The sequence below is a fragment of the Zootoca vivipara genome, chromosome 3 (genome assembly GCF_963506605.1).
Source record: "Zootoca vivipara chromosome 3, rZooViv1.1, whole genome shotgun sequence".
NCBI lineage: Eukaryota > Metazoa > Chordata > Lepidosauria > Squamata > Lacertidae > Zootoca > Zootoca vivipara.
Window position 1 is genome coordinate 15,010,520 of NC_083278.1, and position 26,123 is coordinate 15,036,642.

At 39.8% G+C, this 26,123-nt stretch overlaps 1 protein-coding gene across 2 annotated transcripts in view; it reads left to right on the top strand.

Annotated features, from left to right (window-relative positions):
* Window positions 1-26,123, top strand: part of MACROD2 (mono-ADP ribosylhydrolase 2) — an 898,190-nt gene that overhangs the window by 816,345 nt on the left and 55,722 nt on the right. For both annotated transcript variants that reach the window (XM_035110056.2, XM_035110055.2), the window contains exons 11-15: window positions 54-116; window positions 3,819-3,875; window positions 22,324-22,401; window positions 22,966-23,040; window positions 23,744-23,839. In XM_035110056.2, coding sequence (XP_034965947.2) covers window positions 54-116; window positions 3,819-3,875; window positions 22,324-22,401; window positions 22,966-23,040; window positions 23,744-23,839 — 369 coding nt within the window. The remainder of the gene's footprint in view (window positions 1-53; window positions 117-3,818; window positions 3,876-22,323; window positions 22,402-22,965; window positions 23,041-23,743; window positions 23,840-26,123) is intronic.

The window sequence follows — 26,123 nt, forward strand, 5'->3', positions numbered from 1 at the left end:
GCCTGATTAACTAATAAACTGTATTTCATAACTTTTGTCGTTGTTTCTGGCAGGTGACAACGTCACAGAGGCTAAGCAAAGTGCCGATGAAATCGAGAGTCAGAGTCAAGAAGCAGGTTTGTGTTGTGCTGCGCTCTGTTAAAGCATTCTATCACTCAGGCTCCCCCTACCTTGGTGAACAATAATCCTAGTCAATGCTATTGACTGAAAACGTTTGTACATTTTCACCAGATTAAGTCGGGGCTTGTGCAGTTCTCCCGTTGGAGGCCAGAGCCCTATTCATTATGAATGAATGTATTCCCTTCCAGCCCAGGAATGCAGTCTTTCCTGTTAGTAACTGGCAGCACATTCCCTTCTTAAGGTGGAATAGATCCTAGAAACCCTGTAAATGGAAAATGTTTACAGCAGTATCGTATAAGGTTCATACATCAAAGAAGGAAAGGAATGTGGAGAAAATAAGATGAAGGAGCTTTTCTGCCTTTAGTAAACCTACAATTTATCATGTATATTTAGCTTCTAAGTAACCATTTTTATGCATGCTGCTTTACAAATTGGATTACTGACATTTCAGAAAGATTCGGTGAACAAACCTTGAAAAATAAGCATCATTCAAAGCTCATAAAAGCAGTAGGAATAAACTGTGGGTGTCATTCAACCAGGTTGCACTCAGAGTAGACCCATTGAAATCAGTGGACATATCTTAGTCATCTTCAGTCACATTAGTGGGATCTACTCTTAGTTCAAACCACCCCATGTTTAAAATTTCTGAATTACACATTTAAAAGTGAAGTTTTTATAGAAAAAATGCCATGCTTCCATTCAAAGCGGGTTATTTTCCTTTCGTTATTTTAGGTTTTTGTGGGGTGGGAGCTGCCCAAAGTGGCCTCAGCACAACAAAACTATCAAAGTAACTACCCTGTAACAAGTAAAAATTGCTTTGAAAGCCCTTATCCCACTGCTGCATTATAATACTAGGTTATTTTTCATGTACTTCAAATAGCATACTCTTCATCTTGTCTGGCCCACCTAACCAGCACTAATGGTATATTCTGTTGCTTGCACATATTTAATTCAGGTAGCACGGCCCATCTTTTAGTGAAAACTTTTCTATCAGCTCTGAAAGCTTTTATTAATACCTGGAAGCTACAGCAGGAGAGGTCCAATCACTCAATGCAGTAGAGCGAAGCAGCCAAGCTATCCAGCCTACATTACTGAGTCATTTGGTCTGTGTATACGGCATTGTGGCTGTTTCTAAAGAGTTGAATTTATGTTACAGCAAAATCCCCTTCCATTCCTGCCCCTTGTTATGGTCTGCAGGAGAATCACTGTGTATGAAACTCTATCACCTTTCTGCCATAGAATTCTGCTGACCCCGATTATCCAACTATTTATTCACAGTTGCAATGTTCTCTTGATGCTTTCTGATTTAAGCTGATTTTATCTATCAACCCATCTTTAGGCTGTGTTTTTTTTTCAATGCCTGCTTAGTGAGCATCTACACATGTGCAGTCATGCACTCAGTTTTCATTGGGACTCATTTTAAATCTCATTTTATTTTTCAAAATGGCAAGAGCTCCGTTCAAATCCTGCCAAGATGTGGTTTTCATTTTGCTGTATCAAATCTAAATGTTAGAAATGGGCCTGAAAAGTATAGCTTTTTATATGTCACAGGTAGAATGTCTAGAGAATAAGGGCCAGACCTTTGATGATGGGAGTTATGACCTAGCTTCTTTCTCCCCTACTGTCTTATTTCCAGCTCTTGAAATAAAGGACAAAGTAGATGCTGTGCATTGGAGCAAGTTGCTCAACTTTTCTTTCATGTGGGAATGAGCACTGCATGTGTTTTCTGACATGAGACATGCCACTTGAAGTTTTGCACATACGATTCCCTGCTGTCAAGTCCTCTCTCCAAGCAATGATATCTAATCACCTGTAGACTTACATTTAAATGAGATGTTTAATATTGAGTGCCACACTGGGCTGCTTTTATGTGCCATTTTTTCCATTGCCAGCCCAACACTGGTACATTCTGTACCACTGTGTGTCATGGATACTAATCAATATTGATCCAGAGCAGATTCCAATGTATGGTTAGCAGAGTAACACCTTAAACACGTTGCGGGATTCCCCAAAAATAGACCAGAGGCAATTGTATTTCATCCAGCAGAGCTTTACTGCTACTGAAGGCAAATGAACATAATGGCCACAAATCCAATACATTCAGGGTTAGCACTGTCCATAAGAAATCCAGTTGCAGCAGACCAAAGTCAAACTTACAATAAGTCTCAAACCTTAACACTAAGCATCTACAGTGGTACCTCGAGTTACAAACGCCTCAGGTTATAAACGCTTCAGGTTACAAACTCCGCTAACCTGGAAGAGTTACATCAAGTTGAGAACTTTGCCCCAGGACAAAGTTGCAATCCTATACACAGTAGGAATAACTGCCATTGAGCAAAACGGTCTGAACAACAAGCAACACGTCGGCTAATAATATCCTGAGAATATTTTTATAACACTATACTGTTAGAAAATTCATAAACAGAAGACGTATAATATGTGCATGGAGTCACAAACTAATAAGAATCAAATAAATGTTTCATGAACAGGAATGGTGGGAGTGGTAAGTCACTGTCAAAGATCACTGAAATGGAGGCAGAATGCCTTTCCAAGTCAATATCCTTCCTACAAACATGAGATGATGGGTGCTCCAAACGTTGCAATAGGGTGCTCCAAGCACAGCAGCAGACAGTGCAGTTCTTCCAGGATAATGAACCATTTCAATGATAAATCTTCAGCAGCTGGCAATAATATGAAATGAAATCCATTACATTCAAATATAGTTCAGTGAAAGAAATGACAGGCCTGCATGTTAACCAACCAATAATAAATACATACCAAATCAATAGTCCCCAAAGGGTACATCAAATGGCCATTGAACAAAATGGGGCTCATTCCTGAGCTGTCAGTCACATATGCCCCCCTTTTTCTTTCTTTCTTCTTTTACAAGGCGCAGCCACAGATGCTGCAGTCTAAATGGAAGGAGAAGCTTCTTAACTCTTTCCCTTTGGGTAATTTTTCAATTAAAAATTGCCCCCAAGTTGCTTTCCCACCAATTAAATGGAAAATATCTATTTTAGAATGAAACGAGAATGGCCGGGGAAACTAGGCTACTCTTTGATCAGTTAAATTGACAGCATTTTGCAAATCCTCAAAATGCATTGTATATGTTAATGGAGCATAAGAACTGTTTGTCACTCCCTCCATCTGCACCCAGGTTGTAAATATGTGTTAATAAACCATATTTATTAAAGAAACGACAGTCACCGCCACGTCTTGATTCCCAATGGAAACATGAACCTGGATGAGCTCCTGGAACCCCCAAAATCTTGCTACTTCTAAGCAGAGATTGGGGGTTTCACACAACCTTTTTAATAATATTGTACAGAAAGTTGGCTTTTCTATTAAGCGTGTGCTTTAGGCTTTGTTTATTTTGATAGTGGGGTCAAAAAAGAAGCAGCAAATGTCAAGATGAACATCTTTCTAAGTGTCAAAATGGGGAAAGAAAACATGCTAAGAATATGTAAGAGTGCTAGGAATTAGAATGAGTAAAAATGTTCTTACTTTGTGGAAGAATCAGTCAAATAAGCGAAGAAGTTCCTTTGTATCCATATTACTGTCCCATGGAAGAAAAGGACAAAGGCCGAAAGCTAATGACATGAATAACATATGCATTTGAGAGCAGGTGTAACAGTTTACAATCATTACTAAACTCAATTTATAATCTAATAAGTGTAATTTCTCTCTTTAAAAAACAGATGAGGCAAAACCTACCGTTATAAACAGCTCAACAGATGGAGGAGAGAAGGAAAAAGGTACAGATAATAAAACTGGCTTAAAAAATATCAAATCCCCAAAGGGGATTTTATAAAGCAGTATTTTCTGTTAAACCAAGGAAAACCCAGGTTCAAGCTTTAAAGGCCAGATGTCAGATAAACACTTCTGGGATGTCTTTTAGAAAATTCTTTTTAATGAACCACTTGGCATCATAGCTGTGCCAGTATGGATCGATGCCATGCATTTTCATCTACAATCATTATAGATTTCCCATAAAAAAATATCGTCAGGGTCATAGAAAAACTCTGGTGCCGAAATCTGCAGGAATGTTCATGTACAAAGGTTTATGTCTGCCTTCGCTGTTGCATGATTAGAGGGCTTCAGTTAGCTCTCTGGTGATATGGCAGCAAAAGAAAAAATAAGGAGAAGGCTATAAACACAACATGCAGAGTTGGAGAATGAAGACGCAGCTGAGAGAGGGAAATTACTATTTATTTTCTGTAGACTGTGCTGGGCACTCTGATCATTTACTTTGTGATTAAATATTTAAAAGTCACGGGATGGGGGGGGGGACGCAAGTGACAGCAAGTTTAGAAAACAAAGAAAGAGAGACTACCTAATTTAAATGTTTCCAGCTGAGTTTTATCCTGTTGAGTTGTTTGGTTTTCAGCAAGGAGTGAGACAGAGAGCCATACTGTTCTTGACACTTGTATGGTATCACACCATTAATTGCTTACACTTTATTTTAATTCTTCTGGGTTCCTCAGCAAGGAGGGTTGTGGAACATGGTTTATAAAATTGTAGCTGTGGATAATTCAAAGCAGGAAGTCTCTTGTTTGTAATGAATATGGGCCACAAGTGTAGTCTTCAAGAAAGACTAAATAGAGAATTTGACTGGTTTTTTTCCTTTTTCTTTTCCTGAGATAACATAATGATTACCAACCACTAATCTGTTGATGTTAAAGAACAGGGTGGTGCTTGTTTTAAAAGTTGTTCATTTGCTTGTTCGGTAGGAGCTTTTTGCCCTTGATTTTCTGAAATATCGTTTTAAAGCACTTTTGGGTTTGTTATTGTTTATTACTCCCCATGCATATCCCCTCCTATTGACATCTGATGTGAGATCCAGTCAAAACCTCAGCTGCAGCAATATTCATTCTGCTCTCAGTTCTGAGTGACAAAAACTAACCTTGCACTGTTTTTGTTTTCATCATACCTCACACCCTCGATTTCAATATGCAATTTCTGAAAATTAGACAATTCATTCCGCTCTCTTTCTTCATTTGCTTATCTGAAAAACTACCGAAGTTGGAAACTGGAGGGTGATCTCAGAACATGGAGGTGGCACCTACCCTCTGTCCATCCTTGGATGTCACTTTCCTTGTGAAAGAATTGGATAGTCTCTCTCCCAGCTCACTCTCGCCCATCCAGCTTTTATATACTTCATTGAAGCTACAAAAAAAATGCAACCTTGGCAGTAGTTCTCAAACTGAAATAGGCTTTTTCAGCTTGCTCAGGTCCAGAGAGGTTCTCCACCATCTCCTGTCACTCCTTGTGTCAAGGGGACACATGTCTTATCTGGCTCGGCTGCATCCAGACCCTTGTTGGTTTCCCCCTGCACTGAAGAACTTGCTTCTCCTTCTTGCCCGATGATTTGGTTGCTTCATAAAGAGTTGGTCCCTTGTGTCACCCAGCAAAATTAAAGTCACAGGAGCATGCTGGTCGGTAATCACACACTTCAAAGTTGGAGTTAACTCTTTGTTAGCAAAAACACAATCTCCACAGAACTTGGTTGAATGTCGGGCCTAATGAGCCTAGCAGCTCATTCCCAGTGGTCTTACTCCATGAGAAGCAGTTGCTGAGACTGAAATACCCTGCCTCCCCACAGCAATCCAAGTGTCCCGTCCCCCCAGGGCTTTTTCCAGGCAATTGTAGACTGTGTCTGCATCCACTTCTCCTCTTCTGAGAGACAGGGGAAGGGGAGCTTGTTGCAGCAGGAGGGGGAGACACCTGTGACTCTTCAGCAGCCTGGCTCTTCTCTGCCTCTTGGCCTCCCTTGTCCCACTTGCCTTCTTCAGCTTCTGCCTCTGATTCTAGACTTCTCTCTGCCACTAAGCTCTGTTACCTCTTCAGCTTCCGATGCTTCCACTTCCCAGTTTTGTCCCTCTTCTCCTTCTGACCACCCTTTGTTGTCCCACCACCAATCCCCTGGCTCTGAGCCTTCTTCCCGTGGTGGTTTCCCAGCTGGTTCCTCCCACCACTCCTCTGCCTCCAACCAGTCAATGACAGGCCACCTCCTAGACCTTTTTACAACGTAGCATTTACAAGACATGGTTACGTTCCTGGTGTAAGCTTTGAATTGCCTCCTAAAAGCTGAACAATATATGAAAGTTAGAAAGATAGACATCATCTTCCACATACTCACCTCACTACTTCTGTATTGTTGGGACAAGTCAAGAATGCATGATTTCATGTTACCAGAGGGGGCACTGGAATGCACATCATATTGATGGTAAGAAAGTACGAGAAGGCTGAATAAAAGTTTTTTTGTTTTTTACAAAGACCAGAAGTATAACAAGGTGTCAGAAAAAAAGCAAAGTTAAAAGCTGAAAATAAAACAGGAGGTATGGCCTCTAGCACCAGGCAAATGCCTCCTATGGACTTTGATAATGTAAATATTGATGAAAACTGGGCCCGGGGGAAGAACTAATCTTTGCAGGCCCAGAAGCAGATATGTTGTCTGAAGAATAAAGAGCTACACGGTCGCAGCTCAGCTTTGAGCAGGAAGGCAGATATGTCTGCAGGGCTTGGGGTACGACTGGCAAACTGTCTACACAGGAGAAAGAGGGGGGGCCAAAAAACCCACCCCTACAGTACTGTTTCAATTGTTTGAAGTACACTGGATACTCAGAAATAAATGTATGTGTACTGCAAACTGTTTTATGAAAGGCAGCAAGGGACAACAGAAGCAGGTTACAAGTTGGTCACACAATTATGCATAATAAAGACTCTGCTTTATGACAGAGATTTTATGATATGATATATGATATGAGATATGATATGTGTTCTGTACTGTAGACCCAACAGTGAGCTAACGGGAGTGTTTGGGTGCAGGTATGCCAAAGACATCAGAATGGCCAGCTATAATACTTTGTTAAGAAAGGCTTACAGCATGCCAGCCGGCCAGGCCTCCTAGCCTTCTCTTGCAGAGATGCGGGACGGACACCGCAGCAAGAAGATGCCTTGTCTATGCCTGGGCAAAAGTGTACACATTATTTATACACAAAGCAGCATACATCACATTGCCTAGGACTGCCCATCAGTCCACCTGCCCAGTTGAGGGCATGGGTGGCAAATACCCAAGTCTTACAGATAATTCCCCTTTCTGGGTTTAGAGCCCAGCACTCCAAGCCCATGGATAAGTATACCATCAAAGCAAGCCAATTCGCTTATATAAATGCAAGTGAACATAAACAGTGCTTTGGGGGGGGGGGGGTAGGTACTCAAGGGTACGCAATACCGGCACCTCACCTCCCCCAATGTGGCACTTACTGTAACAACATCATGGTGAGTACCATAGCCTTTTTTCCTTAAAACACACACACACACACACACACACACACACACACACACACACTGGATATGAGCATAGAAAGGGTAAAAGGTAAAATTGTGGGGTTATCTTGACTGCCAAGATGATAATGATGATGGTGATAATATATAACTTATACCCTGTCCATCTGGCCGGGCCTCCCCAGCCACTCTGGGTGGTTCTCAACATGATAAAGCATAAACATTAAAAACTTCCCTAAACAGGGCTGCCTTCAGATGTCTTCTAAAAGTCAGATAGTTGTTGATTTCCTTGGCATCTCTTGGTAGTTCTGCCACCCCCAGAGATGCTGACCGAGGAGAGGGCTTTCTCTGTAGCTGCCCCTAAATTGTGGGATTCGGTTCCCACAGAATTGCACCTAGCACCTTTGTTGCACAGGTTTCACCATATCCTGAAGTCTTTATTGATGGCACACTGTAGTGTGGCTCCTCCCTAGGAAGGCATGGCACCAACCCTAAAGCACTGTTGGAAAGGTGCAGAGAGGAAAAGACGATACGTTTTCTAGATATGATGCTTTGATCACACAATGACTGCTAAAGGAATAAAACCAGATCCAGACATGAGTGCAGTAACAACTTACAGACATTTCATCGTATCACCAAACAAGATAGAGAAGAGTCTGCATGCTTCCTATATATTTCATTTCTGCTCCCACCTCTAAAACCCACTGCTGTTTTTAGCACACTTTTCACCTGTGAAGAGTCAACAAAAGAAGCGTAGTGCAGAACAGCCCACTGATCTATGAGCTGGTGTTTAACAGATCAGTGTTTCTTTAGGTCTGATCTTGCTTTTTCTCGATTATAAAATAAAATTTAAACAAGGTCACATTTTGCCTCTCAGCAGGCAAAACGAGTGCCAGAACTGGGTGGTATAGGCATAGCTGCACCTGCCTGGTCTTTTGCTGCTACAGACCTCTTAAAGGAATGAATATATCTAGTTTGCCTAGTTACCATTGTGTTCCTGAAACCTTGCGTATCTCCAGTAAGGGCTACTTTATTCCTCGTTGAGAATGTGGCTCTTTAAAGTAAGAGTGCTAAAGCTAAATAGAAATCAGAAATCGGGTTTATGCTGTACAAACGTCCTCAGCATTGTTTTCCATACAATAGAGAGTCTCAGCTTTGTGAAAGGGAAAGCATTCTCTCAGCCTACTACCAAGAGGAGGCTTATTAGCTCTCTTCTATTCTTCCTGCTGCTCTCCTACAGGAGCCTATAAGAGGTTCTTCTTGGAGCCTCTGCTACGTTTTCCTGCCCATGGGGGCCAGCTTTCTACTTCTCCAATCACTTCTCACTACCTGCTTAATGACACTTACCTGATCTGTCTTCTCACAGCAAGATCCAATTAGCCCTGTTAAACTCTCTCAGTCAACTCAAGTCCTTCCTAAAGAGGTATACACACTCACACAGACTCTCCACGTCAAGCACAGTCATGTCTATCCAAAGCAGACAAATAATAATAATCAGATAGCCCATTGAAAGGATTAGGGGGAATCAGAGGCAATGGTAGCATAACACCTTTATTAAGAAAACTGACTAAAAAGTTACAGAACAGGCAAAAACATTCAAATTCAGTTAAAGATTTGATGATAAATGATCATATGAGGCTTTACTAATTAAAATGGATTGTTTCAGACCACCCATAATTTGGCATTTCCAAACCAGGCACACAATTTATGGGTAAATATTCTCATTGGCAAACAGATCCAGTCTTTGAAATGGTAATTGCAATGCCATCTGATAAGTATAGTTGATATCGTATTGGTGAATTATGAAGACTCACCTTCAAAAAGAAAAGAGGTGGGGGGGGGGAAAGGTCCTGGATAATGTACCAACAAGATTTATTAGTGCTAATTTAAAAGAGAACTGAACTGTATATGCATCAATGGCATCGCAGTCCATACAGCCTGAACACCATTTATTCCAATGTCAGTAACACTGAGATGTTAGAGATATGATTTTCTTAGCACAGGCTTTATGCATAATTTCTCAGTATACCCACATACAGAAAGGTTTTGGAAGGCAAATCCTGTGCGAAATTCAAGAAATAACAGGATTATGATATTTGTCAGGAGCGTAAAGAGATTTTGGTTGGGCCATATAATTGAAGTCATAGAACAGTGACCTTGAAATGCCTTCTTCGTTTGCTAGCAGTAGCATGAACGTGTATCGCATTTTATTGGAAGACCAACTGTTTCACAAGGGCTCAAAAATTAAATCAATAAAAAGGGATGCTCCATCATTAATAAAGTGAACTTATTTACTTATTTCTCAGGGGGGTGTTTTAAAAATCAAGATTTGTTTTTTTAATAATTTATTTATTGAGAGCATTTTTACCCCAACTTCAAGTTATAAAAAGCAACTCCTACAGTGTGGTTTAAAGTAACCCCTCAGCATCATTCAGATGATGTGTGTACAAAGCCATTGGCAGGCATTCTCCTCTGAAGTTTAAAATCAGAATATAATAGAATATCATATAGAAAACAGAATAGAGTAGGCTACCTGAGCTGTTTTCACCCTTTTATAAGAACTGCAACTTTAAGAAGTGGTGCCGCTTCCCTACTTGTCCCCTTTTTCTTACATGTCATGTCTTTTAGATTATAAGCCTAAAGGCACGGAGTGTCTTACTACTGATCTTTTAAAGCTGATTTTAGAGGGTTTTTCCAGCTAAAGAACAAAATAAAACACTTTAAATTAAATTAAATGATTTTATAATGGTTCCACGCATGTGGATTTAAATACGTTATGCAAAACATAGCCTAAGAAGGATATTTATTAATGCGGATTCCAATTGCTATTGAAATGATTAAAAACTGTCTGGTCCATGACATATATTTTGTATAAGTGCAATAGGGCACTGCGTTGGAAAAGCAGATGTTTGTATCCACACAAAGTTATATTGATGTAGATCCTTTTCCACATTTCAGATTGACCCTTGAATATGTGTAGCATATAAATAAAGCTAATTATTACTAGCCTGGGTTATTTTGAGTATGGGACTTGGAAAAAGATTCAGCGGCAGGTTACCATAGTCATCAAATCTTCCATGTCCTGATGCAACAATCTGTGGTGGGAAGTGGAGGCGATGAAGCCTCTCACATTATGTAACCCTTCCACATAATGTACTAACTCTAATTCATTACAGCTTAATAGAAGTGTAATTGTGCATTTGAAGGTCAGCTAAATTAAATCATATGTTAATAAATCTTAAAAATAAAGCACCAATTACTACATTTCCAGGTGTTCATAGAAGCCTAGTTTCCTTTGGGAAATACCCTACAGAACCACTTTCCTGTTTTCAATATAGAAATGAAGAAGGTGTCAGTCATCCAGGAAAAATGTTGTATTTATGAGTGAGAGTTCTTAGTTTATCTCAAGCAGAATTTAATGTTGGCAAATGTTTGTTCAGGTAGCAGCAGAGCTTTCATAAGCAACAGACACCTGAGCAGCTCCTAAAAGTCACATTCAGCCACTTGTTTGTTTAGAAAGAATAACGGGTTCTTTGAAAGGCCGAGAAGAAATATCCTAAACCTAAAATAAGTATGAAAAGAGCTTGCAAGCGGGTGGGAAAAGATAATATTACAGGGAAGTGAGATTTAAAAGCAACTATTTTACACACAGTATCTAGAGTATTTTGACATGTTTTCAAGTTTTGTTTTGGGGTTTTTTAGGAGTTATCCGGTGGGGAGAGAAAAACTGAACAAAAGGAGGTGACTTTGAGCTCTAGCTGGGCTTCCAATAGAAAAGGATTGCAGAGGTATTTCTTGTTGAAAAACAGCCATGCACGCTCAAAAAAACCTCTTGGATCAAATAACCTTCACTAGTCAATAGGTCTAGGCTACTCTAGAGCAAAATATACATCAGGAGGTTTAGTTTGGTCACAATCGAGTCCAGTTGTACCTTGGAAGTCGAACAGAAGTTCGACTTCCAAAAAGTTTGGAAACCAAAGCACGACTTCTGATTGGCTGCAGGAAGCTCCTGCAGCCAATCGGAAGCCGCAGAAGCCCCGCCGGATGTTTGGCTTCCAAAAATAGTTCACAAACTGGAACACTCACTTCCAGGTTGGCAGTGTTCGGGAGCCAAAACCTTTGAGTATTCGAAAACCAAGGTACAACTGTATACGCTTCCAACGCTAAACACATTAGGTAGAAAATGAGCCAACATAGCCACTAGAGGGCTGCAAAAACTTGTGTCCCGGGCTTTTTTAGACTCATCTACCCATGTTCTATCTGAAACCAAAGGGGCACATTGGTTGTCAGATGTGAACTTTTTTTTTCAGCTCTCCTACCCCACTAAATAACTTGGACTGCTGCCTTGGTGCACTGCCAGCCAAGCCACTCCTCTCAAATAGTGAGATAACTATTCCCCCCGCCCCCAAAGCCTGGTCCTCTGAATAAATATGACCCAAAATGGCTTCCAAAGCCATTGCTTTTCAGCACTAGTGCCCAAACGGCAGTTCTGTGGCCCCACTGAAATAACTACTGCACAGCTACCCCAGAGGAGATGATTTAGGAACCGCTACTCAGAGGGCAAAAGCCCTCAAATTCTTTCTCCTACAAGCTGCAACTTTCCTTATTAAGTTAAGCTTTGGTCATTGCATTTTAAGTGTATGTGCCATGATGTGACACATCTAAGGTCTGCCTGTCATATTCTTATGAGTGATCCTCTTCTCCCTCCTTTGATCTGGTAAGAGAACAGACCCCCACACTTCCCCTTGGCAAGCAGCCTGAGAATCTTTACCAGAGTAGTGGAGAGTTGTGTTCCTTTGCTGCATACCACCCAAACTGGTCTGCATGTGTACAGGCAAATACCTGTTTTGTATTTTCAGACCTGTCCTGAATTTACCTTTTAAGAATGGGTAGGCTGTAGACACCTGTTGTTTTGACATGTCATCCAAGATAAACAAGATAATGTGCCGAACTTGATTAGCAATGAAGTACAATTCTAGGCTTGGCTGTTCATTCTTATACTCAACCTGGGAAGTTCTCAGGCTGATCAGATGGGCAAGCATGGAGATGATGCACATAAGTACCTGCCTCAGTAGTTACTATTCACCCAGGAAGTCATCTGTGTGCTCTTTTCGTGAAAATGGATACATCCAAGAAGGGAAAAAAGTATCACCAATGGCAAGAAAGAAATGGGAAAGGGAAATCACAAGAGGAGAGGTTTCTATAGGTTGAAGCTGGGGGGTTTATTTGTGGCTATTGACTATGTGGATTCTGCTCACTTGGACTTTGGTTCCCTCCCACTTGGCCCTTGGAGTGTTGGTGAGATTAGAATCCATCTCGACTTAAAAAGATTCCCCTTCCCAGTTTTAGTGCCAGTTTTCTCTGGTCTCAGGGCTTACCTTTTCACCACCTCCCACACCAACCAGGTCCTTGTGCATATTCAGGGAAAGGGGAAATACTAATACTAATAATTTATTATCTATACCGCCGCCCATCTGGCTGGAATGTGAAGGAATTTCTTCCCTCTGTCCTGCTCCTTGAAGACTATGGGAAGCAGAGGAGAAATCTTACTGCTGAAATGCAGCAAAAATTCTAGCTGTTACTTTCAACAATAAAATATAATAGGCAAGATCTCTTAATGTGTTACTCTTCCCAATTTTCTCCTCATATTGTATCAACGTTCCTTATGCCCTTCCATTTGTTGGTGAGTCATTTGTCCTGTTTTCTTTCATAAACAACCTTCATGAATGTGGTGACCTTTCCAAACCAGATGGCGAAGCTATTTAAAACCCATTCCCTCAATGATGGAAAAACTGCCATCTACTGAAAACTAAGAGTGGCTACTGTGGCATCTGCCATTCATCCTTTATACTGTTTTCAAGTTCCATTTCTGTATTTGCTTGCTGGTTTATTTCAAAGGTGATCTGTTCGCAAACTTTATTTCAGCATTTTTTCAGGTCAGCATAGAATGACATACAAGATCATCAGACATTGCAGTACTGAGTTGGCTCCTTCATGTGAATGTCTAGTCTTCTACACCAGACTGTGATAGACTTTCTTTGTAGAATAAAGGAACATTATTTTGCTTCCCATTGACAATCACTGGTTGTTTCAAGTGGCAAAATGCTTTCTTGTCATACTTGTAACTTTTGTTTCTTTAAAAAAGAGAGAGGCAGTTTTCAGTCTTCAGCTGCTAAAACCTTCCCTTTTTCCCGTCATGCTAGGAAATTATAGGCCTGTTTCCAACTTCCTTTTTTGACCAAGGTAGCTGAGTACAAAGTGCTTATCAGCTCCGAACACTTATAGAAAATTAACATCAATTTCCATCTGACTTCTAGCTAGGGTTCAATGTAGAAATTGCAGCAGTTGCCCTGTTCTGTAAAAGGTAAAAAAAAAGAGTAAGGGACCCCTGGACAGTTAAGTCCAGTCAAAGGCAACTATAGTGTGCGGTGCTCATCTCACTTTTCAGGCTAAGGGAGCCAGCATTTGTCCACAGTCAGCTTTCCAGGTCATGTGGCTAGCATGACTGAACCGCTTCTGGCGCAACAGGACACCGTGACAGAAGCCAGAGCGCACAGAAACACTGTTTACCTTCCTGCCACAGTCATACCAAGAACAACAACAACAACAACAACAACAACAACAACAACAACAACTTTATTTGCATTAGCCAAAGGCCGTAGCAACAATAAAATGATACACTATGTACAGAAAAAGATTTGTTAAAAGCACAAATTAGAATCCAGAATTATCAATCAGTTGGCGGCCCTTATTCTAATTGCCCCAGCAATGTAGCTAGCAACCTTAGCTGTTATCTGGTCATTTAGGTCTGATAAAAGGAAATGCATTGTGGCCATAGTTGAGCGCCCTGGGATGGTTAGAAGGAGTGGGGTAATGATCATGTTCCTCAGGTCTTTATAAAGGGGACAGGACAGGAGGACATGTGCCACTGATTCTATACTACCATCTCCACAGGGGCAAAGTCGTTTCTCAAATAAGATCTTTTGGAATCGACTCTCAAGAACAAGCAGATGGCAGAACGTCCAGTCTGGACATGACTATATTTTGGGATAATAAGTTTGTGCAAATATGGAGCCAGAGAATCAAAGTTGGAAGTTGGGAAATGAGCATACCAGGGGCAAAATTTCTTTATAGTGGCCAGGTTGTTCTGATGCTCTATGTCTTTTAAGCGTTGACCGATTAGACTGTTTGCTTTGGTAGGACCCATCATAAGTAGGTGTTGTAGGGATACGCCACAGGAGAGAAGTTTTTGATGAACAGTTTTGGTCCAGCACTTTTATGAGAATCTTGAAGTACTAGAGGTAATAAGCCGGGGGAGACTATGGTAGCTTTCTGGACCACCTGGATAGGCTTGAAGTCAGAAATGCTGTTTTACATTTGTTCCACTCCTACCAGATCAGTAGGTGAAAGGTGATACCAGCAGCTCTGGACCTTGAGGACTTTCCTAAGAAATAATGCAAAGTTCCATCCCCCCGCCCATGTTCTTTAACGTGTGTGAAACCACTGGGCAAACTTACTCATGGATTTTGAACATGGTGTCATAAGTATACTCTATTTCTCCTTTCCTTCAGCACCAGGAATTGAAACCCAGCCCAATCAAGAGATTCTGTTGCTAGGGGACATGGCCAACCCAAATTTGGTAGATATCACTGGTCCTGGATGGGGTTATACTTTTTTGCATCCACCTTGGGAGTGTACCTGGAACTGATACGTTCATGTGTCTAGCCAAGAGGAATTACTAGCTTCAGCTGGTGTGCCAGAAAAACAACCAGGCCACTGTAATGTGTGCTCTGGTGTTGTATTGACTTAAATATTGTACTATACTTTATTTCAGGCTGCCTGTTTAATAACGATTTGGAAACTTCAGCTAGTCCAGAACGAAGCAGGTCATCTTTTTTTCTGATTCTTGTTGCAGAGATCATGTAAGCGTCACTTAGCTTCACTGTTTTCCAGTTTATTTCCAGGCTAAATTCAAGGTGCTGGTTTTATCCTTTAAGCCCCCAAATGACAGAGATTTCAGGTTTTAAGGAGAACATATTCTCTACCAGAACAATGTTGCTTCAGGTGCCACCATCATAGGAAAAAGAATACTAGGAAACAGAAATAGATATTTTTAGTAGTTCCAGGATGCTGGAATTGCCTACCGGGAGAATCTCTACAGGTTCCCTCCTCCCCAGTCATTAAGAGATCTGTAAAGATGTTTTTATTCTACCAGACTTTCTGAGAACAAAAGTTTCTTCTTATTTCAATAAGTGATGGACTGGTGTTGTGTATTTGTAGTGGTACCTCGGTTTAAGTACACAATTGGTTCCAGAAGTCTGTACTTAACCTGAAGCGTACTTAACCTGAAGAGAACTTTCCCATTGAAAGTAATGGAAAGTGGACTAATCCATTACAGACGGGTCCGCGGAGTACAGTGGTACCTCGGTTTATGAACACAATTGGTTCCGGAAGTCTGTTCATAAACTGAAGCGTTCATAAACTGAACCGAACTTTCCCATTGAAAGTAATGGAAAGTGGATTAATCCGTTCCAGTTGGGTCCGCGGAGTACTCAACCTGAAGCGTACTTAACCCAAAGTATGAGTGTAATTGGTTCTGGAAGTCCGTACTTAACCTAAAGCGTACTTAACCTGAAGTGAACTTTCCCATTGAAAGTAATGGAAAGTGGACTAATCTGTTACAGACGGGTCCGCGGAGTACTGTACTTAAACTGAAAGTACTCAAACCGAAGCGTACTTAAACCAAGGTATAACTGTAGTTTGTTTTAGGAATTGTTTTATGAAATACTATGATTTTACTGTAAGCCACTCTGCGGGCTCCTGTGACTGAAAAGTAACCTGTAATTTTTAATATAAATAAGATTAATAAACCTCCAATTGAAAAATGGCCTAAAAAAGGGAACAATTATGAATGATTTATTCCTATCTTCCACATGCAGGTTTACTTTATGTTTTCAGAAACTAATGCCTTAATTATATTTTTGCAGAAGAATAATGCCCCTGAATAATAATAATAATAATAATAATAATATATTATTATTATTTATACCCCGCCCATCTGGCTGAGTCTCCCCAGCCACTCTGGGCGGCTCCCAATTGAATATTAAAACAATACAGCATTAAATATTAAAAGCTTCCCTAATAATTTGGTATCCAAAGGATAAAATAAATGGTATGCTTTTTAAAAACAGTATAATTTTCCCACCCCTACCTCCATACAGATTGTAGAGGAGACTTTCTTCCTTTGCTCTTCTGAATGATCCATAGAGCTACTCTTCTGTATCAAGTTTTATAATCCACACCCATTGAAACAGACACAATCCATTATATCAGTTTATCACTTGCACTAATGTATATATTGTATATATTAGTTCAGACAAATCTAAACACATCATAAAGATAGATTAAAATGAAAGAATGAAAACTGTAAAAATAATTTGAAGTCAGAAATCAAGAATATCTCATAAGCTTCCATCTTCTACTACTACTACATTTTGTAATACATTTTCCTCAGTTTATGAGGCTCAAGAATACTGCAATCATGCATCAACTTCTGTTCGCACCATTATCTGTAATTTTGGGTGCCTGGCTGATTTCTTTTCCTGCAGAAATTTCCAATTTTTTCACAGGATTTTACTTACAAATCAAGTGCAATGAATCAGTTTTGTTCCTAAGTGTCAACTTTACCACGCTTTTCATTTCTTGCTGGCTAAAACAAGGTGTTTCACTCGTGCTGTGTGCAAAACCTAGGTGTGTTACATGCTAGAAATAAGAAATAAGTAAATCAAACATGCAGGGCCTAGTTGGGGAAGTGACTATAAAGCCACTTAATATTCAGTCTGACATATCCTCTCTTCATAAGGCTTTGTTAATTTTATATTTGAGCATTACTGCCTAGGATGAAAGTGAGTAATCTAATAATGCAGAAACAAAAGTACAGGTGGTGATAGGTTTGCTTAGAATGAAGTTGCTACAGTAAGTGTAAGTGCCACACTTTTAACATGTTTGTGGGGAGAAAGGTTCTGGTACTGTGTACCCTTGAGTACCCCCAGAAAAAAACATTGGGTTTGCTTTTGTTTATGGTTGCAGAAAATGCATTTGGAATATTCGTTATAGTTCTGTTCTTGAACTATCTGGCTGAATTCGTGTAGATTTCTAGTATCATCCTGCCTTGAAGTTGTCCACCAATTAAACGTTCTTCCCATAACTTTTTACTGGCAGACCTTTAAGATAGGACCTATCATAATTTGTTTTGAACAATGGAGATCTGGTGTACATAGGTACTAATGGAAAAATAACATCTTAGGATCCTTCCAGATGGCAGCTTCCCTAGCAAGGGATAACAAAAACAACAAAAACAACAAAAACAACAACAACAACAACAACAACAACAACAACAACAACAACAACAACAAACAACAATTTATACCCCGCCCATCTGGCTGAGTTTCCCCAGCCACTCTGGGCGGCTCCCAGCAGAATATTAAAAGCACAATAAAACATCAAACATTAAAAACTTACCTAAACAGGGCTGCCTTCAGATGTCTTCTTAAAGTCAGATAGTTGTTTATTTCCTTGACACTAGGGATCATGGGAGTTGTAGGCCAAAACATCTGGAGGGCCACAGTTTGGGGGTGCCTGTTCTAGGGTATGGGTAGGCAAACTAAGGCCCATGGGCCAGATCCGGCCCAATCGCCTTCTCAATCTGGCCTACGGACGGTCCAGGAATCAGTGTGTTTTTACATGAATAGAATGTGTCCTTTTTTAAAAAATGCATCTCTGGGTTATTTGTGGGGCATAGGAATTCGTTCATTTCCCCCCCCCCAAAAAAAAAGCCCGGCCACCCACAAGGTCTGAGGGACAGTGGACCGGCCCCCTGCTGAAAAAGTTTGCTGACCCCTGTTCTAGGGGGATAGTTGTTGCAACCTGGATGCTCATGATGAACAAACGCATTTTTCAAGAGCCAGGATAGAGCACCATGCCATCATCACTTCCCAGAGAACTTTGGTTCTTTGTGGCATAGCAATACAAAGAAATATATAATTTCCTTTAGAAATAACATCTACACTATAAATTTGCTGATAGGAGTGATACCTTGTCAACAATACTTTTTATTAATGCTTTTCTTGTATACTGCTTTGAGGGGTTTATTTTGCAATCAAGCAGTGTGTAAATTTTATGAAATGTATGTATGTATGTATATATGTATGCATTTTATAGATAACAGCCACTGCTACTGTTTTTGGCCTGCTGGAATAGGGCTGAAGACCTTACCTCACATCAGCTATAAGAGTCCCTTTTCATGATATATATTGAAGCTAATCTTTTTTACACTTGTCATACATTTTCCATTAACTGGATTTTCTTTATGAATGTGGGTTTACTAGCTTCCTTTATTTTATTCCTGTTAATCTTAAAAGTAAATCTATCCTTGGGCCCTTAGGCTTGAATATTTGATTTAATATTTGCATTTGAGGAGGAGGAGAGTCTTCAATATAGTCTTGACCTTAACAATTTTGAAAGTCAAAATCTGCATAGCAATGTAATAGCACTCTTGGAAGCTTATATTGTATATGTAAAATAAAATTGAGAATCTTCTACTGTAGCCTAGATTGCTATTATATTACACTTATTTATAACATTCAGTGTAATTATCTCAGGACTAGAAGCCCTTACAAAGAATTTCCCCATGTTAGTGATTTGCAATGCATCACACACTTACCAGCAAAAACATCAAACTAATTCTCTCACTAATGTGTATAAGTATAAAGTAAACTAAAAAGGGGGGAAAGAATATGGTCATTAGGAAGAGTAAGGGTATTGTTTATTTATTAATTTGTTAACTGCATTTATATAGCCACCCCCATAATAGGAATTTTATGAGATGCTTGCCAAAAATAAAACACATATATCACTGAAAGACTCAGTCTGTAAAATGTACATTATTTAAAAGAAAGGTTCTCACCTGGCACCTACAAGACCATAAAGGTGGTGCCAGTTCAAGAAATCTACTAGTACTAGTTCGTATGCAGAAGGTCAGAATGGCTGAAAAAGAACAGAATCAAGGTGCTGCAATGGCAAAGGCAAAGTCCAGATCTCAACCCAATTGAAATGCTGGGCATTTCAGAGAGCTGTGCATAGACAAATGCCAGCAAACCTCGATGAACTGAAGCAACATTGTAAAGAAGAATGGGCCAAAATTCATCCACAACAATGTGGGAGACATACAAAGTCCTACAAAAAACAAATACTCCAAGTTATTGCTGCTGAAGGTGATTCTACAAGCTATTGAATCATAAGGTGTACTTAGCTCTTCACACTTGGATTTTCCATTTTGGCCTTATTTCTGTTAAATACATCACGAGATGGTGTAACATGTCATGTGTTGTTGTTCATCTGAGGTTGCATATCCCTAATTTGAAGACCTGCTAAGGAACAGATGATTGTTATTATGTCTTCCTATGTAAAACCACAAAATTCCAAGAGGGTGCGCTTTCTTTTTCCCATGACTGTAGCTCAGTTCTGTGTAGATACTAGCAAACAAGGCTTGCATTCTGGAATCGCAGGGATAAATGTAGTCTGCCTTCCCTAATTTAGGAGTAGCAAAGTTCTGTGAAAACAGTATTCTCACAACCCTTCCTTCTGTCAATAGGTAGGGTTTAGTTTGCTCTGTTCATCGAGTGTTAGCTGCTTTATGTGCAATATCTCAAGCTGGCTATAGCTGTCCAGTTTTTCTAGTTATGGGGATTATTTGCAACATACGACTACTGCATCTCAGTATTTTGTCTGTTGCGGACTTAAGATCATGACTGAATGGAATCGAGTCACTGATATGTACTTACAATGAGCAATAGCATATAGTATGATCTAATTAATGTTGATAGGTCAGAATATTGATCTAGTCAAGTATTGTCTACTCTATGTGTAGCTGCCTAGTGTCTGAGGCAGAGTGAGGTCTTCATAATCACCTGCTTCTCTCTGAGAGAGAATGCATGAGATTTTATGCATTGAAATCATGTGCTCTGCCACAGTTACCCTGCTGTCTTGAGTTCTAATTGTGACTGATTACAGGTAATGGACCACCTAATTAACATTGTTCAATTCTAAGCTGTCCAAAATGAGAAAGTGTTGGCTGCTGGAAATCATTCATATACCATACCGCAAAAGACAGAATGAGGATGTGAAAGCTAAATATTTTTCTACCGGAATCCAGGCAGGTTTCTGACATTTTAGAATCTGAAGAAGAATGTTTGCACTCTAAACATTACTATGAAATCCATAGCTGTGATCCATAGTGCTACTTGACATGCACTCTCTGTGCATTTTAACATTTCTCCTTTGAAGAGCAAACCCACATGTCTTATCACAAACTGCTATAGACATTCTTCATCATTTCAAGATGAAGCTTGCCATGAGACACAGGGAGTGAGAAAAGCAAGCCTTCATGCAAAACTAGTTGCATGGGTTTTGTTTTTTTATCCAGGTCCTGTATCTCTCTCAGCCAGACCCCGTAGTCAGCTTTGACTGGACTTAACCATCCAGGGGTCCTTTACCTTTTATGTATGTATGCAATGTATTTATATCGAAAGGCATAGAGGTAGTTTCTACACACAAAGAGTTTTATCAACACTAAATTAAAACAACATAGAACATGGATCATATTAAAAGGTTGCACCTGCCACTCAATAATTGAACGTGGTATGAACTGGTGCTTTGAATCGGTGCACCTTTCTATCAATAGGTTTGGGATCAAGGCGTAAATTAATGTCTATTCTAGTTGCCAAAATTATTCTCAACTTTTTCATTAATGTCTAATTCGTGAATTGATAACATATTGGTAAAACATTATCTTATCAGCTAAAATTTATTGTGCGTCCAATTCATTTTCTTTTCTTTTGTCCTTTCCTTTGATTTTGCTTGCTTCAATACTCTGGAGTTATTTTCTCGGCAGGCAACTTTCTGCAGTACACCTGCTCGCTGCTTTTAGCACACTGTTGTCTGGATTGTTTGGACTGCTTGGACAGCCTTTTGGCTCCCCCCCCCCTTCTGTGATTTAATTCTGAAATCTCTCTCTTTCTTTCTCTCTATTATTTTGATAGTATTAGCAGAAACCATTTAGAATTCTGAATAAGATTAATAAAACACAGTGGATTAGTTTGAGGAGCTTTAACATAGATAATTTGAAAAATGTGTATACATAACAGTTCTACTTCAAAAGTTGACTTTGTAAACTTATTGCAAAGAAGCTGTGTAGGTAATTAAATATTTGCCTTGGGGAATTATTTGCAGTTAATTAAAATCACAAACTTTCAATGCATACCTGCTTTACAGATTATTAAATTTGGATCAGATGTTAACTACCCAGGTTTCTCACATATCCCACATTGATCGTTTTTGGCAGGTTTAGGATGCTGATTCTTTGGCCCACTGCCCACCATTTGATAAAATTTCATAAACCACAAGTTTATGAAACTGAGGTTTCTGTTTGATATACTTGTGGACATGCACTATCCAGTTTATTCATACTGGAAGCAGCTGAGTGATCGGCACACCCCTCAGATGTTGTCCAGCAACCAACTGGGGGAGATTGGCATGATGGGGTTGCTGAGATCCCATCATGCACTTCTTCCCCCTGCCCATCCGATTAGTGCTGGAAATATCTAAAAAGACTGCAGAACCAACCAACCTGCACACTCCAAATTTGTTCCTATCACCAATTCACTGGGCAGCAAGGAGGTGCAATAGGATATTAATGCACCAGGAGAGTTAGACATCCCCATGTGCTCAGTTGGGGTAGGAAGCGTGTTGCGAGCTTGTAAGGGGAGGAGGCTGTGTGACCTTTGGATTCATCAGAAGCTGTGTTTAAAGCTTGTTCAACAGAGAATTCACTTCAGTTTTATTTTTTATTTTTGTTAGAATCCTCCCAAGATGCCAAAGCTACACAAGAACATAACCCAATGCCTCATGAAGTCTGTGAACAAGATCAAGCTGACGGTATGCTTTCGATCAAAATATTCCCTAGAATCCTCATAATTCATCAGATGGGACCATATAAGTTTTCATAGTTATAAAAGTCAAGTTTTCCCTCACATGGTTATTGATGCCTCGGGGAAACATCCATAAGCTTCAATGAATAGCTGCTGCAACCATTCAATTTGAGTAGCATAATCTCTAATGTAAGCAAAAAAGGCCTTCCAGTTAAATTGTTATAACAGTATTGATCCAAGGTCATAACGTAACCTCATTGAGTCTTGAGAAGATAATGACTGTAGTTTTCTTTCTTTTTTAATAATGCAAGTGTCATTTATTCATTACTGCTTAATAGAATGAATTCTTTACTGGAGAATTTTAGATTTTTTTTGATAGCTGATTGGAACTTGGCATCATTCAATATGATCATTATTTTCAATCACAGTTCTGAATTTCACTTAGATATGTTCTGATAAGTGGTATGCTTTTCCATTTATTATCTGTTTTTATGATTTGTTTTGATTATAAATTGTATGCGCACTTAAGTATCATATTGGTATAATCTTCCAATCCTTTTGGTGTCAACAGGACACCAAGATGAATCCACAGAGGTTGAAATGAACACTCAGACAGATTCTCAAGTCTCCTACATGGAAGCAGAAGGTACTTTCTGTACTTTAAGAATGTGAGCAACACAGGGGGAAAAAACATTCCAAAATGATAAAGGCTACATTTTTTAAAAAAATATTGTGACAAGTTTATTGTACATTTTTGCAACAAACATCTGTTTCTTCAGTTGTCTGGTACTGAATGAGAACAGGAAATAATTAATATCCCAATGACACCCATGTCTAAGTGAGAGGCTTGAAAGCTGATGTATTCTTCTTGCTAAACCTGTGGGTGTTGTTACAGCTTTGTGCTAGATGATTTGGCCCTCACTTTGCCATTTATTCTCACATATTATATTATATGCTAGTTAACTTGAAATTAAATATTTTTCTCCTGGAATATTTCTCAGCCTAACTAAACAATGATCTTGAAGAACTTGCATTAAAAACAAGTCATCAGTTTCAATGTGACTTACATTCGCAGTTTGTGTTCAATGTGTTAGCTTTATTTCACTGAGGGTTCTCTTGAATTCACTACATCGACAATGTCCGATGAAAAACTGCTGCCTAGGTTAAATGAGGACTACAGGGTGGGCATATATATCATTCTCGATAATAATATTATATTATTTATACCCTGTCCATCTGGCTGGGTTTCCCCAGCCACTCAAGGCGGCTTCAAGCAGAATATAAAATAACTTGACTAGTGGTCTCTTTGCATTTATTATGGTCTGTATTCTCTGTTTTGTTCTGTTCAGAGACTTTGATAACCCAGGAGGAGACCATACCAAAAGAGAAACCACAGGCGCCCGAGGTAGATAGAACTAATCAAGAAAACAAAGGGGAAGAAAAAGGTAAGCTGGTAAATTCAACTAAGACAAATGAGACCCTACAAGAAAATGTTGCTGTGTTGAGTGCTTCTCCATTTCATCAGCCCTCCCCCTGGTTTCCCTCCGCCTTCCAAGTCAGCATTCTTTGCTCATTGGACATGCACAGTCCCATAGCTGCCAAGTTTTCCCTTTTCTCACGAGGAAGCCTATTCAGCATAAGGGAATTTCCCTTTTAAAAAGGGAGAACTTGGCAGCTATGCACAGTCCTCATTGGGCTGCTTTAGGTTTTCTCTCTCTCCATTTGGGAAGTGTCAGTTTCTCCATTGCCTTCTGTGGCAGCTCTCTCTTCTTTCCCTGGGGACATTGAGAAATAGTGACCTACCCATTCCATGTCCCCCTCCGAATTTAGTTGACAATTCCCCCCACCCCACCCCCAAATCCCTAAACGTTATATGCTGTTGTGTTATGGGGTTGTTTTGGTGTCTCTTTCCCTCCCCCCCCCCACTATTTTAGCATTTCGGTGTACCTCATGATTAATCCTAAATCTAGTAGTGTGCTGTTTTGTGTGTCTTGGTTTTTTGGTTTTGAATACTTGATACAAGTTCTATGTGTCAATGCTCCCTTGAAAACTAGGTTGATAGATATGCCTAACCCAACACTTTGTGTCTACTTTTGATTTAGAGGGGTGGCAAAAACACAAAACCCAATTAGGATGATTTAGAAAATTTCCCAGGTGGCATCAAAATGCCATAGGAAGGCATTTGGCTTGGATCCATATTGTGTTCTGATTAGAATTATAGGTTATTCTTTTATCCCTGGCCAAAGTGTCAGAGGACTGTTTATAATGGCCTCTTTTTGCCAACGTGACCCTAGTGACCAAGTGTGCAGCGACATCAACAACCGCATCCGGTCCTGGCACCTTCTTGCAGAGCTGACTGTGGTGCGGCAATAGGAAAGGCCCCACAATTCCCAGAAGGGTATTTGATGGTAGGGTCCAGGTTAACAAGTTCCTCCTGGTCAGATCATTCCACAGCTAGGACACTCTTTGGGGGGGGGATACACTCTGAAGACACACTTGCTGAGTGGCTGTGGCAATGGACATCTTGTATTGGGGAGGGGACGTTGTTACAGAGGAGCTAAAAGTGCTGTGCAAAATCAGGTTGTAAAGGTAAAAAGCAAACACTGTTTGCAAATTGCACGCACCAAGTCTCCCAGAAATGGTCATGTTGGTCTGAGGTTAGGTTTGCACTGTGTGAAACTTAACATAAAGTTCAATTTTCACATTTAGCATGTGGCTTCATTGTGCCCAGCTACCCATTTGCAACAGCCGTCTCTGGCATCATAATAGCATTCTCTAATCATGAAGGGCTAATAACGACGAGGCCTTCCTTTGTGAGATGCAGAGATCAGATGTTTTGAAATTAAAACCTAGATATGGTCTTTGTGGAAAATCCAGGTCAATGATAACTACATCTTCCTAATTATGAACTTCTTTTGTCAGCTCCATTGACACTGATTTAATTGCAAACCTGTTTGTAATATTGACACTTTTCTGTATTGGAAGCTCAGGTTAATAGCACTTGCTTTTTCCTTTGCTCATATCCAGCTTCGTGGCATTTTCTTTTAATTTTTTTGCATTGCAAATCCAAGTTGAGACTAATCACACCCTCTTTACTGTGCACAATGCTAATGGCCTCAGTGCTGTGTTTCATTACTGTCAGTGATAATAGAATTGATATAATCCTTCCTGCAAATCCAGGTAAATGGTGTGACTTCTCCTTAGTTTGCAAATCTAGGTTAGAAAATGCAGGCTTATTCTTGTTGCAAATGCCAAAACCATTATGCTAATTTCTTCTGAACAGAAATTATTTACATTTTATTTTATGCCTCATCAAAAGCAAGTTGAACCGAATCTACTTTCACTATTTGTACCTTTCCATCTAATACTTTACTGTCCCCTACAGCTGGTAAATTCCATTTAGCTCCCAGCAGATACATTATATTTCACCATCTGTTCTACCTAGGATTCAAATATATGTAGTATAAGAAAAGTTAATGTCAGGAAAGGGTGGTGGTTGTTTGTTTGTTTTTAGCTTGGCATTTTTCCTTTCTAAAAATAAGAGGCTCCTATCAAGCGGCAGACTGATCCTGTGAGTCTACTTTTATCTGCATTAGCACAAACTCTGCTTTAAACTGCTGCATGTAAAATAGCACATAATCCTTGGCAAGGGGGCAAAACCACCCTTCTGAACCTTCATCAAGGAGACCTCCCACCCTGTGCACTTAATCAATGGTCAGTCAGATGCTA